Here is a 21,330-nt window from a genome sequence, read left to right as displayed (position 1 = left end):
TCTTCCCAGGCCTCCGCTGAAAATTGGCTATGTTCCAAGTCAGACTTTCCCATTTAACAAATGTTAAATAAATAAGAAATGTCTCCATAGTACTTGGAAGAGGTTCAGTAAAATAAACATTAATAATCTCCCACAATTTCTTATGTCTCATCTGATGTTCTAGATAAACATAGATGGGTTTTCCTAAATTACAGTCAGCACAAGTTATACACCATTGACACCACCACCATCTCTGCCCATTTCTTTACAGTTCTAGTATACACTCTTTGACTTCATTTTAATAATTGTTTGTGTCTACAATGTGGTAGTGTCATATCTCAAGCTGAGGTTCTTCAGGTTGCTAATAGCAGACAAATAATCAGTTTGGTTACTGCTATCGTTTTCAAAGCTAAGCATGCTTTTCAGTTTGCCTGTTTCAATAAACCTCCACTCTTTTGCTGAACTGGAATTTAACAATCACTTCTTGAGGCAATGAAGCTCATTTAGCTTATGTACAAACTACCTCTATCTGTTTCACCACTTCTCCTCCTGTGATAATGGGACTTCTCCACTTTAGTCATCTGTAACTTCAGTCACCGGACTTTCAGTAAAAAATAAATTACTTGCCTTCCTACTAGTTTACCAAAGTGTTTCATGTACAACTAGCAGTTCCATCACTTCTGCAAAAATGTGTTCAACCAAAGTAACTGCTTTGTGGACTTAACCAGTATATTATACCACACCTCACCTAAATGGGGCTATCCTGAGTCATAATACAGCAATCCATCTACAAACCACTGTAAGGATCGAGCAATTCCATATCTTTAATGTGTCCCTGAGTCTCCTCCTTCTAAATTTGAATTTGAGTGACTGTCCTGTTAAAGTCCATGCAATCAGTTTTCCTCTGTACCTCAAACACTTTGTCCTCATTTATCCTTTGTTATCAAACATGTCTCCCACTCATCCTTCCAGCTATCAGAACTTAATCTCAGCTTTTCTGGGTTCAGCAGCCCTGCCAAACTGCAAGGTATGTGCAAAATTAATCTCTCCTGACATAACAATGAGTTATTTAATCTGCACATGCAAAGAAGCACATTCTAATGCTTTTAAGTATATGGGTATGCCCTTTGTCATTCATCTTGCTTAGTCAAAAAGTAAGAGATGGACAATAAATGTACCCACGATCATTAAATATATAACACTGTAAAACTTATCACCACCACTATAACTATGTGAATTGTAAATACATGTGAAAGGGTTTGTAGAACTCTGTCAATCTCCAAGGGTGATGGAGTCATCAATGCCTGTTTAATTTCTGGTATGCCTACTTTTGTTCTGATAATGTTCAGTGTTTCTCCTAATATATTCAATTCATTCAGTAAAGTTCAGAATAAAGTTTTAACAGTAGCTCAACACTATTATTCTTATCTCTCCATATTTACAGTAATTCACTACTGTATATATATCATAAGATTGCACCTATCTTTATTAAAAACCTGAAAAACAGCAAAGCCATATTCTTCTGCATTTACAGTGGTGAAAGCCCTTCAGATGATATGTTAAACCAAGTTCCCATCTATTTAAGTTAGTGGTAGCTCAGGTGGATGTTCATCGTGTTTCACGGTTGCAGTCATCACTGTAGGGTTCTCCCCTGCCGGCAGGCAGTCCTCGGTCGGCCAGAATCCCAAAGTCTGGGTCTGGCGTCGGCTGCTCAGCCATGCTCCCTGACGTCAGTGGGCCAGGAGTACATAGCTGGCAACCGACGCCATGTTCTCCAGTCTTTCTTGCCATGCGGTGAAAGCAGTTCGCAAATGCCAGTCGGCTGACTCCTGACAATTTTCTTTTTTGTACTTCGGTTCGAAGACTTACTTCTTCTACTCAAAGCTAAGTACCCCGTTGGGGAAACTTTTTTCTTGCTCCAGTCCGATGTCAGAAAAAGTTAATAATTGTATTTCTTGTGGGAAGCAAATACCTCATAAGGATTTCCATTCTTACTGTATTCCTTGCTTAGGCTCTGACCACGATGTAGCTAGTTGTCGGTTTTGTGCTAGATTTAACCAACGTACTATTAAGCGAAGGTACGATTTTGCATTTCATTACTTCGGTAGGCGATTTAATTACAAAATGTCGTCGGACACGCTTCCGACAACCGGAGTTCACAAACGATGCAAGGATAAAGACAGGCCTCCGAGGTCCAAAACGGACGACGTTTTCAAGCAGAGCCAGCTTCAGGTTCGGCCGTTGTCAGTGAGGTGCTTTCGCAGCCCCTGTCGTCGGCCATTTCAAAACCGATTGCCGAAACGGACTCCCACGAGGAGCCATCTATGCCTTTGAGTACTTCAGCTGCTGGACCTTCGGACAATGCTCCCTCGGATGGGTCCGGAGCCGCTGTGCAGGTACCAGCTTCCGAGGCGGTTTTCAGGCCTACACAGCTACTGATAAAGACAAAGATAAAGACAAAGGCAAAGACTCCTTCCAAATCTAAGACGTCAGTCCAGGCTTCTTCTGATCCGGGATCCAAATCCCAAAAACAGTTACTTAAGATGGTGGAGGACTTGCTTACTATGATTAGGGTTCACATCCCCCTCCAGATAAAAGGCCTAGGCAGGAATTGGATTATGACTCTTCTGATCAGGCATCTATTTCTTCAGTGTCTTCCTCTGACCAGGATTATTTTTTCCCTCCCTATGAGGATTCTGATGCTGAGGAATCCATTCCTTCAGCTTCTCCCCCTGAGGATTTTTCATTTGGGGAAACTTTACATGAAATGAGGGAACATTTTCACTGGGAAGGACAGGAGTACTCGGAATCTAAGAGAAGACTTAGGAATTTTCTTCTTCTTCCCCAACATAGACCCCTGGCTATTCCTCCTATTTTAGATATTGTGGATGATGCTTTTTCTGAGGCCAATTTAACTCCTGACTCTCTTCCTCCAGCCCCTGTTAAGCCCGACAGATATTACAAGGTCCCTGATTCTCACCAGTTTCTATTCAAGAATCCTACTGCTGATCCTGAAACCATTTCTCAGGGCCCTAAGGGGGTTAAGGCCGCTTCTGCTAAAAACCCTGTTCCGACAGATAAGGATTCCAGAGCTTTAGATAGATGGGGCAAAAAAGTGTACACTTCTTCAACTTTATCAATTAGGGCTTTAAACTGTCAATTTCATATGTTAAAATACCAGCAATTTCTACTGTCTGTTATGAAACAAAAGCTAGCTTCCATTTCTGCATCTGCAGATAATAAGGAATTACATGATTTGATGCATGCCACTGAACAAGTAGGGAAGCATGGTTTACACTGTGGTTTTGATGCTTTGGAGGCTTCTTGTAGGGCTGTTGCCTCTGGCACAGTCATTAGAAGGCATGCTTGGTTAAAGGAACAAAACTTACCTGATCAGGTGAAAGCTAAGTTACTGGATGCGCCTGTTCAGCATGATATTTTGTTTGGATCTAAGGCTGAAGAGGTGATAAAGAAAATGGAGGATAAGGCAAAATCCATGCAAATGGTTAAGGATTTCTTACAAGTACAGCCCCCCAGATTTAGTAGGAATTGGCCAACAAAAAATTGGTCCTTTCCCTATTCAGACAAGCCTCAGAGGGGTAGATATAGACATTCCAGAGGAAGGCCCCAGATGCAGACCTCCTACAGACCAAGGCAGTGGACTGCTTCCACCCCTAGGGGTGGAGAGGACAGATTTCAAGCGCATAGAAAACAGGCTCAATGACTTCCCCTGCAGGGCTGCAGGAACTTCTTTCCTGGAAGCCCCTCTCAGAGGAAAACTCTCTCTTTTTCACCGGAATTGGACTTACATAACCCAAGACAAGTGGGTTCTGGATGTGGTTTCAAGAGGTTACAAATTCCAATTTCATACCCTACCAAAACCAAATGGATGGCCGGACCTACCAAAACACCAATGGTCAGAGGCCTTAAACCAGGTGGAAGCTCTCATGGCTATAAGGGCCATAGAACTGGTTCCACTTTCAGAAATGGGGCAAGGTTTTTATTCAAGGCTCTTTCTAGTCCCCAGAAAGCAAAATTCATGGAGACCCATCCTGGATCTGTCAGTCTTGAACACTTTCCTGGAGATACCAAAATTCAAGATGCTTACTCTGCAGCAGCTTCTGCCAATGTTGAACAAAAATGCATGGATGGTAACAGTGGATTTAAAGGAGGCTTACTTACACATTCCTATCCGACAGGAGTGCAGAAAATACCTAAGGTTCAAAGCTGGCTTGAGCCATTATCAATTCTCTGCGCTGCCCTTTGGATTGTCTACTGCGCCCAGGGTCTTCACCAAATGCCTGGCACCAGTAGTAGCTTATTGCAGACTCAAGGGAATTCAAATTTACCCTTATCTGGACGACTGTCTTATTCAAGCAGACAGCAAGGATGTCTTACTACAACACCTAGAATTTGTTCAGAACCTTCTCAAGTTCCTTGAATTCACTGTGAACATAAAAAAGTCAAATCTGACTCCCTCACAACAGATAATTTTTCTGGGTGCTTTTCTAAACACAACAACCCAGATGGCATTTCTGACATCCGAAAAACAACTACAGCTGGCTTCAACTTTTAAAACCTTGGCGACACTAACCCAGCTATCTGCAAGGAAATTCCTGCAGGTATTGGGTTACATGGCCTCTTGCATCCTTCTCATTCCATGTGCAAGACTGCACATGAGGAAAATACAGTGGTACCTAAAAAGTGTATGGTCTCAGCATTGCCACAGTCTAGACACACAGATCTCCGTCCTGCCTTGTCTACAAAAGGAATTCCTTTGGTGGACCAAGGCATGTATTCTCAACAAAGGGAAAGCCTTCAGTCTGCCTCCAGCCAGCCAGATACTAACCATGGACACCTCAGATTACGCATGGGGAGCCCACTTGCAGGGAAAATGCCTGCAAGGCTTTTGGACAAAGGATCAAAAGCACCTGCATATCAATTTAAAGGAAATGTTAGCTGTTCAGAACACACTCTTGGCCTTCAGGGATCTCCTACAACCAGGACAACTTCTGATACAGACAGACAACACCACAGTTATGTGGTACATAAACAAGCAAGGGGGTTCACACTCTTACCCCCTTTGCAGACTAGCCATAACTCTTTGGAACACAGCTCAAGATTGCAAAGTGGACCTACAAGCTCAGTTCCTACCAGGGAAACAAAACATTCTGGCAGACAGTCTGAGCAGGAACCTGTCAGACCCACACGAATGGATGCTGAACACCGAAATATTCAAGAAGATTACAGCAGTCTGGGGTTGCCCGCACATAGATCTCTTTGCATCCCCCCTCAACCATCAATTACCGATTTTTTGCACAAGGACATTGCACGAGCTAGCATGGAAAGTGGATGCACTATCATTCAGTTGGATAAATCTCTCGGGGTATGCCTTCCTGCCTCTACCTCTTCTTCCACAGGTGTCATTAAAGATCAAGTAGGACAAGCCCAAAATGTTAATTTTACTGGTCCCAAATTGGCCTCAACAATTTTGGTACCCAACTCTGATGAATTTTTCACAGGACCCTCCTTGGGTTTTACCTCAGACTCCAAATTTTTTGTCCCAACACCAGGGTCAGGTTCTGCACTCTCATGTCAAAACTCTCTGCCTGACAGCCTGGCTAATTCAGGGTCTATGATTAATCCTCTCCTTCCCAAACAGATTATGGATGTCATTTTAGAAGCCAGATGCCCTAGCACTAGAAAATCTTATGCAGGAAAATGGAAAAGATTTTGCACCTGGATGCATGATCAGGATTCGGATCCTCTTACTCCTGATATTTCTGTGATTTTACTATACCTGACAGACCTATTACATAAGGGTCTCTCCTTCTCTTCCATAAAGATACATGCCTCAGCTATCTCTGCACATTATAATACAGACCCTCCTATCTTTTCCCACCAACTCATGAGACAATTTCTCAGAGGTGCTAAGAACTTAAGGCCTCCTAGAACACCTCCCATTCCTGCCTGGGATCTCAAGTATGTTTTGGAAAAACTCACTCTACCTCCTTTTGAGCCTGCTGCCACATCTGACATCAAGTTTCTATCATGGAAGACAGCCCTCCTGTTAGCTTTGACTTCAGCCAGGAGAGTTTCGGAGTTACAAGCACTCATGGCTGTGGAACCTTATATTATTTTTCACCAAGACAGGGTGTCTTTAAGGACTAATCCTACTTTCATGCCTAAAGTGGTTTCCAAAGTGGCTTTAAATCAAACTATTCACCTGCCAACTTTTTTCTCCAACCCTCAAAATAGGGGGGAAAGGATCTTGCATTCCTTGGATGTACACAGACAACTTCGTTTTTACCTGGATAGAACCAAGAACATCAGGAAAACAGAGCAATTGTTTATTTCTTATGCTTCCAATTCCCAAGGCAAAGCCATCTCAAAACAGACCATTTCTAAATGGATCGCTCATGGCATCAGATTTTGTTACTCTCACCATGGAAAGCAAATCCCAGGAAGTATTAGGACTCACTCTACTAGGGCTGCTGCTACTTCAGCTGCCTTTCTCAGGGGAGTACCTACCAAAGACATTTTGGAAGCTGCAACTTGGAGTTCGGTGCATACTTTTTCTAAGCACTACAATCTACCTCTCTACTCTAAGTCTAGGGCAGGCTTTGCTTCTGCAGTCTTGCAGGGCCTTCTAGCCGCCCCCTCTACTTTATGACCACCTCCCTTTTCTTCTGCTTTGGGATTCAACCCTACAGTGATGACTGCAACAGTGAAACACGATGAACATAGTACAGTTGTGTACACTTACCATAAATGTAGATGTTCGAGTGTCTTCACTGTTGCAGTCTGGGTTACCCTCCCTCCTGTCCCCTCTTATTTTTTCTTTTGTGTGGTTCCCTACTTCACCCTTCTTCTGAGGTGTATTTGCAAAGGGTATGGGGTTAGATTCATTTTTGGACTCCTGACATGTGGGGCAAGAAAAACTGGAGAACATGGCGTCGGTTGCCAGCTATGTACTCCTGGCGCACTGACGTCAGGGAGCATGGCTGAGCAGCTGATGCCGGACCCAGACTTTGGGATTCTGGCCGACCGAGGACTGCCTGCTGGCAGGGGAGAACCCTACAGTGATGACTGCAACAGTGAAGACACTCAAACATCTACATTTATGGTAAGTGTACACAACTGTACTATGTAAAACATCCCACAAAAAGAGTAGGGAAAGTGCCCTGATGCCCTGGCAACATTTTCCCTAGTGGTCTCTCCTGAAAAGAGGCTACTGGCCTAGTGGGACTAATCTGGTCAACAAATGATAATAAATACATAAATAAAAAGTCTCGGTTGAAGCCTTATGAAAAACACTGTATTATGAGAACATGTACAACGGTAGTCCCTATCCCATAACATAGATACAAATTTATCTTGCAACTTTTCATGCAAGAGCAGATTTCAGAACCCCTTAGCAACCATGAGAACAGAAAAGACCCCTGCTCTGAGCTTTCTACAACCGTGTAGATGTTTGAGGATGCACAGTATGACATCACGAGCAATCAACTTTCTGAACTTCTCATACCAGGGTATTTGTGGTCAGTGCAGTTTTCCTGATAATCCTCTTCAATATCAAATTTGCAGTTATCTTTTCTTTAACTTTGAATGCTTCTGACTGGTTGGATACTGCTTGGGAAAGAGAGGTTGGATTTCCTTTCACCACAATCAGAATAATCAAATCTTTGCTACACTCTTGCTTTATTCATGGCCTATATTGCACTACACAGCTGTTTGTTTATTTGTACTGAATTGCTGCATAGTACATGCACAAGCTCTTATGTATTGCATTTGAACACACATCTGACTCCTAGATCAGCAAGGATATGAATTTTTATTGTATTAGTAGCACCTGTAATTGATGTTTTGACTTACGTGCCTCACTAGTGGTATTCATTTTCATTTCAGCACTTAAGGGTTACTCTTGTGGGGGAACAGAAATAAGCAGTACTGAGAACATAATTCTGTTATTGTCTTGCTAGCACTAAAGCTCATGTTGGATACTATATTTTGAAGAAAATATTTTCACCTATGCATCCCAATGGTGGCATTGATTATAAGATGAGAATTTGCAGTTTCTTTTTGTGGAAGTAGGGAAACGAACAGTGTTTAGAACTTCATTTTACTATTGGCCGCTAGCAGTAAATGCTGCTACTGGATGCTTTTCGCTTCTGTCTGATTTAATTTCCAGCGTTTTGGATAGGTCTGCACTTATCTGTGCTGAGTTTTTGCATGCTGTGCTGTGCAAACAGCCATGTTATAAAATAGCCATTGGATGCATTTTCCTCATATGACTTAATGTGGTACAAAATCTTGTAGGTGCACAGAGTGCAGCACTTTGAAAGCACATGCACCTCTGACACACATGCCTGTATTTTTGCATCACTTGTCTTATTTCTCTTGATCTAATATTTAATAGCGGCATCTGTGTTGTGATCTATACTGTTTTCATTTTCATTACATCAGTGCCTACTGGCTGCATTATGCTGTTACTTGTTGTGACTTCCGAATAATGCTGTGGATGTTACACCTGATAAATGCAAATTATTCTTCTCACCACTGCTCATCAGTACACCTACTAAACTGATTGGAACTACCACATTATCTGACACTCATTCAATTAACCACCGCTCACAAATTTATTTATAAACCATCTAACTGCCCCTCCTTGTCTTCGCTACTCACACAATATCATCCAAACAGACCTCTCCGATCCAATAACCAGCTACTCCTAAATGTAGCGAAACCTACCCATACAGCAGGACAAATGTGCTTTTCCTTCACGGTAGCTAAACTACGGAATACTCTCCCACCATCAATAAGGTCTATCAGCAGTACCCCTCTCTTTAAGAATGCCCTGAAACAACATCTGTCTACACTATGGCAGTGCAACTGCACAAAGACTGTAGTTCCTGTCTCCTGAGCACCCATTTCCACTCACCTCTTCTCACTCTATAAAGCCAGACACATGTATTTAACTGCTCTGATGGATTCTGCCTCTACACTCACACTCTATACTAAAGCTATACCTTTGACTGCTCTTATCTCCAGACTGTGTTCCTAAACTCCTAAACTTGTCTTATGGTTGAACCTTCAACCCTACCCTTTTTTCCCATCCTGGAAATAGCCCAAACTCTAAATCCCACCTAGTTATAACTTTCTCATCTTACATAAAATTCACACCTAGCTCTACCTCACCATCTGGATCTACTGCATATTATGAATGGTACTGTTAAAAACCATGCTGTAGCTATCCATTTACTGTTTTGTATTGAACCACTGTATGTTTATCAGACTGTACTGTCTATTAGCTCTCCACTGTATGTTGCTTTATAGAACTTGTACTATGCTGCACATGTGTAATGTATCCTTATAGTATATGTTTATGGTTTTGTATTGAACTACTGTACGTTTTCAGAATGTACTTTCTATTAGCTCTCCTCTGTATGGTGCTGTACTGAATTGCACTACGCTCATTTGTAATACATCTTATTGCTTGTCACATATTATACTATATGTACTGTGTAATATTTTTCTATGTTTATGGAGCTTTTCTCCCTGGGCCTCCACTGAAAATGGGCTCATTTTGACCCAGTGGACTATCCCGGTTAAAAAAAAAAAAAATCCAAATAAATAAATAAACAAATGTAGGAGTTCTGTAAAAGCTTACACTTTTTGTAGTTTGCATGTCAAACTACTGTTGGACAGTTGATAAGATGCCAAGCATTAGGAACACAATAAGAGCCGGCAAAAAAATAATAAAATGAAAACTATTTATTTGTAAGCGCTTTCGGTGGGGACCGTGCCTCACCTTCCTCAGACAAAAAATGAGTCAATTAACATCCTTTATATAAACAAAATAAAAACAAATTATTCAATTTGTATTCTTTACATTGTTTGTTAAAGGGCAAGTAACTATACTTGTCAAAAAACACCACTTTTTCAAGTATTCAGGCATTCCACCCTAAAAACATATTGCACTAAATATGGTTTAGACCATAATATTGTCACTTTAAAAATACACCAACTTAAGCATTGTGTATATCCACAAACAAAAATATATCCTACCATTGGGGTGAGCAGTCAGCAAAAATACGGTCATTTAGTATTGTAAGACCAAAATGACCAATTGTATATTCTTTACACGGAAATATAAATATTGCGCTTAAGCTGGTGTATTTTTAAAGTTGTGTTCCTAACGCTTGGCTTCTTATCAGTTGTTTTTTTGTTTTTTAGTGGTTTGGTACTGTTGGACAGTTATAGTACTAACAGCACCATTTCCCTGTCACACCAGGTTACAAATGTATTTAACATATCACACACAAAAACTAAGGAAGCATTCCCCGGTATCCGGTGTCTGATGCTTTTACATGCAGTAAATGGACGGATTACAACAGAACTTGAATTCCATAAATTTATGACAATCCCTATATCTTAAGTTTTTTCCACTAGATAAAAATGTAGTACGATGAATAGCAAATTGTCTAAATGACAAAACTGATACCGTATGGGTAGCAGGTACCTCACCAGAGAGAATGTGGGAAGTTGTGTCCCACAGGACACAGTGCTGAGATCTTTTTTGTCTGAAATTTATTTGTCTGATCTCCAGACATGAGCCAAGACCTCTGGCTACCAAGTTTGCAAATGACTAAACTGTAGTCATTGTCAAGTCCCCGTCTTATGCCAAAGTCATTTAACAAGAGCTTGCACTGGTGTACTAAAAATGGTCTCAAATTAAATGCAAAAAAGTGGCAATATTGTCACATTTGTTACACAGTCCCTTCCCCAGCATATAACACAGACAATACCCAACTCAAAAATGAGAATGTTGTTAAAGACCCTGGAAAGTGGGTTGATAATTCCACTTCCTTTGATCATCATGTCCCTCTAATTAGTGCAGCTCATTGTCAATGGAATATCATCTAGATCTAAAGAGGTCTTTGCCCTCGTATATTCAGCACTGTTCAGGGCCAGTTGTTGAACAGAGTGTGTCCCATTTGGGATGCACTTTACTAGGCATATCAAGCAACTAGAAAGACCTCAAAGGTCCATAACTAAGATGATCACTGAATTAAAAACTCTGTCTTCAACCATCCTGGCTAATTATCATATTGATAATACATCCCTAAGAGTCAACCCAGTGGTCAAGGATCTGGGTATATATGAAGACAGTGGCCTTAACTTCGACCTCCATGTGGCCAGAGTGGTAAGGAAATCCTTTTATGTTGCACAACTTATATGTAAGTGTATGACATCTAGGTCCAAAGAGGTCATTATCCCACTGTAATCTGTCATTATCAGACCAATCATTGAGTACAATGCTACCTTCGGAATGTACCTGACCAGGCATATGCAGTAATTATAGCAAACACAGAGGTTCCTTGCAAAAAAGAATACAAGGCATAACAAACTTTGCTTTTGTAGAGTGCCTTAAAGCCCTTTCCGTCTACTCAGTCTTCTGCAGATTGCTGAGTAGTGATCTATGCCTGGCTTACAAGGCATCCAGAAATCCTTCATTTATAAATCTCCAGCATATTCATAAAACAAATGGTGCAAGATATTCAAAGTCTAGGAACCTGAATTTGTCTATAACTTAACATGCTGGAGAGACAGATATATCTCCCAGAGAGTGTTTGTCCTTTGGAACAGGCTTCTCATCCATTTGAAGCTACGTTTGTCTATTACCTAATTTAAGCATAACCTAGACCAGTGGATTGGAAATAAGAAATTTTCACTGGGCTTGGCACCCATGTCATTTATGGACAGAGGTAGCTTATAAATGCATGGCCCTCAATGTCCTGTTTAGACACAGGTCATCATTATTCTTTCAGGAAAACTTGTGTAGGCTTAGAAAGCCACCACCCCCCAATGCAATTAGCCTAATAATCTGTGGATCTATGAATCTAAGCTATCAGAAAAACGTGGAAAACCTGTCCTTTTATTCAGTGTCACATAGATGTCTGAGATGAGATCTATGACTTGCTTTCCATACCATTTGTAACCCAGGGGTCTTAGCTCTCTTATTTCTGCACAAATCAAATAGTCAAACAAATACTAGAACCAGCGATCTGCATTTTCAACAGGAAATAAACAAATAATGCACAGTAGAGAGATAGGTTCATTATACAGTACCTTCCTTGCCTATAGAATATATCCCTCCTGCAAATCAAGCAGTGTGAAATATTATTTTCCTTGAAATGGAAACTAGATGACTGGAGGGGTATTTACAAATTTACCCCTAGCTTAATTGGACTAGCCCACCTTGAGAAAGGAGGTACAGTCTAAGAGTGCGTACTGGCAAGGTGTAAGTAGTTAAGAGTACTCAGTTGCTTTGTACTTCCTCTGACTCCTGTGATTCATATATGTAGAGAGATCTCAGGGATTACAACACCAACTGGTGCTGGAAAAATTTAGTAGCAATAGCCATTAGTTAGAGGCTAGAGCTAGGACTGCTTATTTTATTTATTATTTGCTTGCCAGGTATATGAGCTGGTCTTTGGAATATCTGCAGCCATGATGTGGATGCCACAGCACAACTTTTAACAACATATTACAACATGATGTAGTTAAGCATGAGAATTACATCAGTATCACTGACAGTCACCTATTGTGTTTAGACAGGTTTTTGTTTTGCATTGGAAGGTTTTTGAGATGGGGTCTGCTCTAAGCTCTACCAGTCACACTAACCACTACACTTTGTCTCATTTCATGGCTGAATGCAAGTCATGAGAAGAATAATTATTCGATCAGAAGTCATATTAAATTAACATTCAAAGAACTGAAGCTGCATTTCTTAAATATACAATATGAAGTTATGTAACATGAAACCTATAAAGAGAATGCAAACAAAAATAATTTTATAAAAGGAGAAAATTGCGACAAATATAATTAAACTTGTCAGGCTTCCAGTTTTAAGTACCATTAATCTCTCTGGGAAACAATAATTATAAAAGTAATTTTATAAAAGGAGAAAATTCTTACGAATGCAATTGAACTTGTCAGGCTTCCAAATGTAAGCACCATTTCTCTCTATGCAGAACCATTTTGAAGTACTGCTATATTTTGGCTCAAAATCTTCTCTACAAGAGACTATTATTGATGAATTCACAGGGTAGTACTCATTGTTTTCTGTTATTTTGTACATTTCTTGCTGTGGCTTTTTGCACATCTTACCTAAGGAAAGAAAATGTTGCATCATTATCCCTTAAAAACCAGTACCAACTCATTAGAACATATACAGCAGATAACACTCGGTTGAAAGGAGCAAATTCTGTAAACGTCAGCATGAAAGAGATACTCTGGAAAAGAATTCTGCTCTAGGCTTGTTACTCAGGAACTGAACATTCAATTCAAGATCTTTTCTTTGTCTAATAGTTTATGTAGTCAGTTATAATTCCTAATCACTTAACTAAAGAGAACATTTCATCTTAGTTAAGTGATTAGGAACCATAACCAACTAGTCCATCATGAACTAATCATCTGGATTATAGACTAGTCAGAGAACTCAGCAACTGTTATGTTTAACTGGAAGAAAAACTCTTATGATATAGTACATCTGATAGGGGAATGGTCAGCAAGTTATAAATTTTCAGATGTACCTGTTACACTTAATATGAGCAAACCAGTACCAAGTGTTTAACATTTGATCAATACACTGTCTTTCACAACTGTATTGTTTTAATAGGCTATCCAAGGATAACAATGAATAATGTGTAACATTCGTGAAAAGTATGTCAATCACGCAGCACAGCCTGGACTGTGCAGTCTAGGTCCAAACAGACCTCATCATATTAAAATGCCTGCTTATGTGAGGAATAAATTACAATTGTCATTGTTCACAAAACCCTGGCCTCCTGCAATGCATTTAATGGACCTCACATACAAATGTGTAGTGATGCTGAAAAGTCATGGTGGTGAACAAGCTTTCTTGTAATTCAAACTAGTTCTTATGTCAAGGACCCCACCTCCCTTCCCCAATCGCATAAAATAATACTCATTGTTTTGGATCTGCCCTTGCAACTATCATAATGCAAGGTCCATAAAGGTTGCTGTTTAGAGGTACACTATCACATTTCCAGTATCAATTTACTGAATGTTTATGATCCAGAAAAATACCTCTGAGCCTGCCCCACCAAGCAGTACCATTGTTCTTTTTATTTTTCTTTTGGCTTTTCCCGATTAGGGGTCACCACAGCGGAGCTCCAGTCCGCTAATGATTGGCAGTAAATTTTTTACAGGTGCCGAGGTGCCAGCTCGACGTCCAACCTTTAACAAAGGCATGCCCATTCTACGCATGTCTTTCGAATGCCACACGACCGCAGGGAGGACATGCAGACACCACACAGAAGGTGCTCCAACCGAGAATCGAATGGGAGAACCTCTTGCTGTGAGGCAACAACACTATAGATGCACTCTGACAAATTGCTTTGATATGTTATGCCTACTAAAGAACTACCAAACTGATATGTAAATATTTTATTACAGAGCTGCAGTGAATACAGATGGGTTTCCATAACTCAAAGGGCTTTGCATATGTCACTATAACCATAAAGTATATAGGCTAAGCCACATAGTGTAAATTCAGAGGGACGGTCAGATAATGTAGGAATGTCCAGAGTTGACAGTGGCCTTCACTGCCCAAACACATTTTGTAGTGACTCAGTACACGGGAAGTCTGCATTAGACTGTCTGCTATAAAATTAGACATAGGTTCATAGGTTCATAGGTAGTTACTAGGCTATTGGCCCTAGGGCCTATATAAGCCTAGCCAAAAAGGTACCCTGGCTTTGGCCACCCAAGAAAATAATTTTCCTGTGCCCCTGTCGAGCAGAGCCACAGAATTGATCCCCTGGGTGAATTTCCCATCTCCCATCCAGTCATCAAGATTTTTCTTAAAAAGTACTAATGAGGAGCTTTGTTTGATATAGATAGGTAGTTTGTTCCACAGTATGGGAAGTCTCTGGGACAGGAACCTATCCCTCCAGCATGTTCTGTTTATTGTGGTGATAAGGTTTAGGCCCTTAGAGGATGCAGCTCAGAGGGATTGGGATTTCTTTAAGTGGAGCATGTCCAACAGTTCTGGGTTTGACATAGCTTTGTATGTTAGGCAGAGATTGCCTCTGAGTAGGTGATATGTGACGGAGTAAAGCTGGAGTTTTTTGAGACGGTTCATGAGGGCATCTGTTTGAGGCCAGTAATCCTCTTTGTGAGATATTTCTGCGGCCTTTCCAGTTATTGTAGATGTCTTGTGATGTACATACCAAAAGGGGTGCTGTATTCTATAATGGGTCTAATGAGTGATGTGTAGAGGGGAACAATGACCTCTTTTTTCCTGGATGAGAAACCTTTTGTGATGAGGTGTACCACGTAGAAGGATTTCCTGACTAATGTGGTGATATGATTATCAAAGGAGAGACTACTGTCCACCTGTGTCCCAAGGTCTCTTATCACACTTTCAGTGTTAAGTAGACTACTGCCTATGTGGTAGTTCATGGGTACAGAGTTTTTACCAAAAGGGATGACAATGTCCTTTTTGGCATTGAGCTTGAGGCCATGGCTTTGACACCAGGCATCTGTCTCAGTGAGGCCCTTTTGTAGGATGTCCACATTGTTAGGAGCTTAAGGTCTTTCTTCCTCCTCCATTTAATAAACATATAATTATATATAAATGCTCTAATAAACAGTAAACAGTTTTACATTTATACAGAATAATTCAAAAACAAAAACCTAAAAGCAAATAGCAAAAATTAGACAGTGGTAACATAAACAACTAGTTGGGAATTGGAATTACAAAAGAGCAGTAAATATACAGAATTAAATGGAGTTAGACACAAGTTTAGTTTAGAGTATATATAACTCTGATTGACTGAACTAGTAGGCATGTAGTAATGGCAGTCCTGGAATCCGAGGCAAGCAAAATAATATAGACAGCTAGTCGTGGCTGGAAAAAGGACAGAGCCAATGATTGGACAGATGTTCTCTGAGTCTCTGTTTGAATTTGTAGGTCATATTTAGATTGACGATGTGCTGATGTAATAGGCTCCAAGACTTGCGTATTTTGTTGGAGTACAGTGAGTCTCTGAAACTGTTTAGAGATTTGGTAACTTTTAGCAGGAGTTTGCCAGAGGATTGAAGGTCTCTGATGTTATTGTTAGCTTGAACCAGGTATTTTAGGTCAGGGCAGTTATCTGGTTTGGTTGCGATAGTATGGGTAATGGTGAGTTGGTTGAATTGAAGTAGATTGGGTAGCTCCATCCAATTGAGTTTTTTTAGAGCTAGGCAGTGGTGGTCCCTATAGGGAATGTTGACTCCAAATTTGGCTATTTTATCATAGCATGACTAAAGGAGATTTAGATCAGTCTTACATAGGTTAGTGAAGATTTGTGAGGAGTAGATGAGGGTGGAGAGAAGAAATGACCTGGCAGTGGTTTGTGTGGTGGAGTTGGTGAGATAGGGTTTAGCTCTATAGAGTTGATCCAATTTTATATGGACATTTTTTATAGTCACTGCTATGTGTTTGTCAAGTTTTAGTTGATTGTCAATTATGATGCCAAGGATTTTGGTCTGTTCTACAGGTTCAATTGCAGTCTGGTTGGAGGACTAGATGATGAGTGGAAGGTTACTGTTAGTGGACTTGTTTTTGATGAAGATGATGAGCTTTGTTTTATTTGGGATGAGGATAAGTTTGTTTTCAGCTAGGTAGGTTTCTATGTCTAGTAGGGATTTTTATGTTTTGTCCTGAAGTTTGGGGATGGTTGGAGCAGAGCAGATGAGGGTGGCATCATCTGCATACTGGACTAAGGTGGCATGCTTAGTGGTGGAGCGGACGTCATTAGTGAAAAAAAGGAGTCCTAAAATGGAGAGAGGTCTATATAATGTAATCGAAAAGTGAATTCACCAAACTGCAAATACATCAGAAATGCAGTTCAGCAAATTCACTCTTGTGGGGGGCTGCACTCCCCCACACCTCCCGCTAATTATATATATCAACTCTGAGATCGCACTACAGTGAGGAAAGGGCAAATTTCCCAATTTTCACTGTACTTCGATCTCGCCATCAACAGTTCGCTGAATTGCATTTCTGATGTAGATTTAGTTTGGCAAACTCACTTTTCGATAACATAATATAGACCCCCCTACAGAGATAGGCTGAAGGGGTGAGAGGGCGTTGTTCCATTTGGTGGCTTGTTGTCTATTGGAGAAGTAACTGTGGAACCAATGAAGAGTTGAAGAACTTAAGTTGTATGAGCCAAGTTTGTGAAGGAGTTTTTGATGGCAGACAGCGTCAAATGCTTTTGACATGTCTAGAAAGACTGAGGAGACTAAGAAGCCTTTATTTTTAAGGAGGTTTACTGTGTTGGTGAAGCTGATCAGAGCAGTAGTGGTGCTGAGTTTGGGTCTGAGTCCATAATGAGAGTTGGATAACATGTTGTTAAAAAGTAGGTAATCAAGTAGCTGATAGTGGGTGCAATTTTCCAGAGATTTTGCTAAGGATGAAAGGAGAGCATGGGGTGGTAGTTAGAGAGCTCAGTGTGAGATTTCCCAGATGGTAGGGACATACATTTCAGTGATGGAACAATTAATGAGAATGGAGACAGGAAAGCAGATAGAGGGAGCAGCTAGCTTTAAGAATTAATTTGGGAGAAGGTCAGCAGTAGGGGAGGAGGGCTTAGGTTTTGTAAGAACTAAAGCACCAAAAAGCGTATCAGTGTCCAACTAGGAAAACAAATGTAATTAAAGCACCAAAAACACTGCTTCAAGCACAGTATGAACAATAAATCCCCAAAAGGTGATCGGATACTAAAAAACACACTCCTTTAATGAAACGTTACATGTATTTAGCGCCTTCATACATAAGGACTAACAAAGTCCCCCTTTTAGACCTATTACATCAGGAAGTCAATCAAAAACTTTTCCCTTAGGGGTGGCAATAGACTATTGGTTAAAGCATATATACAAAAAAAACTCATATTCTAAAGGATTCATGGGACTTTTTAAGTAGATTAAACACCAAAGTATGGAATAAGAATTTGATTTTTATTACTGTAAGATGTAATAGATCTTTTTTCCTGTATACCTAAGCTTGACGGTTTGGAAAGTTTTAGTAACAGCATCAGAAAATATGCAAGTTTTGACTGGGATAGGACTTGTCTTATAGTTGATTATATGTCACTAGTACTGGAGAATAATTTCATCTATTACGAAGGTGAATATTATAGGCAGACTAAAGGGGTGGCTATGGGGGCAGCTTGTGCCTCCATTTTTGCCAACCTTGTTATGTTGAACTGGGAAGAAGAACATGTATTTAACAGCACATATTATGATTAGACTATATACGAGTTTTCTGGATGATATTTTTATTGCTTGGGAAGGCCCGGCAGAGAATATAGAAACTTTTATAAATTATTTAAATGGAACCAGCTGCTTCCTTAAATTCAGGCTTTGTGCCCAATGAGTGCCGCACAGCTACAGTTATCCCACTCAGCAATGGGGATCGACCTTGGAACCTGGAAACTATTGTCCCATCAGTCTGATGAGCCTAATCTGCAAAGCCATGGAATGCATTATCATGGAACTTATAAACAAAGACATCAGCAACCTTCAAACACTGGACCCCACCCAGTTTGGTTTAGTAAAATGCTGATCTTGTCTCCTCAACCTGATTGACTTCTTCAAATCAGTTTCCAGAGCCGTGGACAAGGGTAAGGCAGTCCACACAGCCTATCTGGACTTCAACAAGGCCTTCGACACCATCCCCCACTTTGGAATCATAGATAAACTTACTAAGCTGGGCATTAATCCCTATGTCACTCGATGGGTTGCCAACTGGCATACTGAAAGAACCCACACTGCAAAAGTAGTTGACTTAAAATCCAGCTCCAGACAAGTGATAAGTGGAGTACTTCAGGGTTCAGTCCTGGGACCGCTCTTGTTTGGCATCTACTTCTCTGAAGTACAGCCAACACTAAGGGACTCTGGCTAACAAAGTTCACAGATGACTGCAAACTGGGAGCCATTATTGAATCCCCAAATGATGTAGATATTCTACAAAGTTCCTTAAAAAAACAGATGCTTGGTGCCAGAGCCATGGGCTCAAACTCAATACCAAGAAATGTATAGTTATCCCTTTTGGGAAAAAACATGTACCCATGAATTACCTCATAGTTGGCAGTACACTAAACACCGAAAGTCTGATGAGAGACTTAGGGACACAGGTGGACAGTGGTCTCGCCTTCGATAACCACATTACCACAACAGTCAAGAAATCCTTCAATGTGGCATACCTCATCACTAAGGGCTTTTCATCCAGAAAAAAGGTCATTGTCCCACTGTACTCATCCCTCATTAGACCCATTATAGACTACAATGCCCCATTTGGTATGTATCTCTCAAGACATCTGCAACAACTGGAAAGGGAGCAGAAGTACCTCACTAAAAGAATCACAGCCCTAAAAAAGATGCCCTATGCTGATCATCTAAAAAAAACTCCAGCTATACTCTGTTGCATATCATCTACTCAGAGGCGATCTCTGCTTAACATACAAGGCCATGTCAAACCCAGAGCTGTTGGACATGCTACAGTGAAAGAAATCCCAATCCCTCAGAGCCACATGCTCCAGGGATCTATATCTTGTCATCACAATGAACACAACATGCTGAAAATATAGGTTCCTGACCCAGAGACTCCCCAGACTCTGGAATAGACTGCCCATACATGTCAAGCAGAGTGCCTCTTTGGCCCTCTTCAAAAGGAACCTTGATGATCGGATGGGAGATAGGAAATTCGCCCCAGGGATCACGTCAGTCGCCCTGCCAGACAGGGGTCCAGGGAAGTAAATATTGTGAGAAAAAATAGCCAGGGAATAGTTATGGCTAGCTTGTATAGGCCCTAGGGCTGATAGCCTAGTACCAACCTATGAACACATGTAAGTATGATAACATTCGCTTGGCCAACATGTAGCTGTATGCAGTTATTGCAAGTGAAATACGTGACACACTTTACATGATACTAATACAGTTTAGCAAAGTATCAAGCATAGGGAACTACGGCACAATAATATACACTAAACATTCCAGGAAAAAGCAGAGAAAAACTAGCAAAATGTGCAAAACTAATCAATACATGTATTGTTGAGGTAACAGTGGAATATAGGTTCATAGATTAGTACTAGGCTAAGTGTCTTTGCGAGCCATTTTAAGCCTAGCCAAATATCCCTTGTGAGACTCGAACCCTGCACCTCGTGTTTGTAAGTAAAACACCTTAACCATTAGGCCACCCTCCCAACCCTAACATAAAAATTAGCTTAGCTGAATTTGAGAAATAGTTCACAGATACATGTATATATAACAAAGGTGACTTACCTGGCATGCACACAAGACCACTGAATATGGACAGATACAATTGGGTTTTAAAACTGGTGCCCAAAGAGTCGGGTGCTCTAAGTAAAATCTGGTTGGTTGCAGGGAGGGGGAAGATGGAGGAGTTTCACTCATATACATATATATATATATATATATATATATATATATATATATACACACACACATATATATATATATATATATATATATATATATATATATATATATATATATAATATATATTTATATGTATATATGGGTCCCCTTCTAATGGTCGACATTTCAAAATGTCGACATTCATATGGCCGAGACCATATGATTGACATTTGAAATGTCGACCATGGGGAACTGGCATCACGCTACAGGGCGGAATGGAAAGATTTCCATTTCCTGTAGTGCAATCTCGGAGTTGGTATATTTAAGTTACTGGGGGGATGTGGGGGTGGAGCTAGCAGCATTTTTGTTTGTGTTTGTTTTTTGTGTTTTACTTGTACGGTCGAGATTTCAAATGTCGATCATATGATCTCACCCAGATCCCATTGTCAGAGTACCACACAAATCCATTCTCACCATACCACTCTTTTTTTATTTTCATTTGTAGCATTCCATATGACCTTCCCACCTCCCTTCAATATGTGACAATGACATGGTAATATTCCAGTCAAGTAACTCTCACTCAGAACCAACTTTAGCAGGTCCTGCTCACCTTCTCTGCCTGACTAAATTCAAAAATACTACTTCTGAAATCTAGTAAAACAAAAATCCATGATTTTCTGTAACCTGACAAAAACTGGCATTGTTTCTTTCAGCCCACATATACTAGATCAATTGCATAACTCAATCAAAACCATATCTTCTTTCAAACATTTAAGTACCTGGATAGAACAAGAAGTTATGTACTCACCATAACGTTTGATGTATGTGGTCCATCTCGCCTCACATTCTTACTTAGTTATGTTTCTACCTTTACAATGAATAAAACTAGCTCTA

The 21,330-nt window shown here is 40.4% G+C and overlaps 1 protein-coding gene across 2 annotated transcripts in view; it reads right to left on the bottom strand.

The window, feature by feature from the left end:
* Positions 1–21,330, bottom strand: part of LOC122806395 (receptor-type tyrosine-protein phosphatase U-like) — a 1,549,454-nt gene that overhangs the window by 1,067,137 nt on the left and 460,987 nt on the right. For both annotated transcript variants that reach the window (XM_044076762.1, XM_044076771.1), the window contains one exon: positions 12,961–13,152. In XM_044076762.1, coding sequence (XP_043932697.1) covers positions 12,961–13,152 — 192 coding nt within the window. The remainder of the gene's footprint in view (positions 1–12,960; positions 13,153–21,330) is intronic.

Source organism: Protopterus annectens, chromosome 1.part1, assembly GCF_019279795.1.
Source record: "Protopterus annectens isolate FY-2018-M chromosome 1.part1, PAN1.0, whole genome shotgun sequence".
NCBI lineage: Eukaryota > Metazoa > Chordata > Ceratodontiformes > Protopteridae > Protopterus > Protopterus annectens.
The sequence above is the reverse complement of the archived record's forward strand: the minus strand, read 5'-3'. Positions and strand labels throughout refer to the sequence as shown.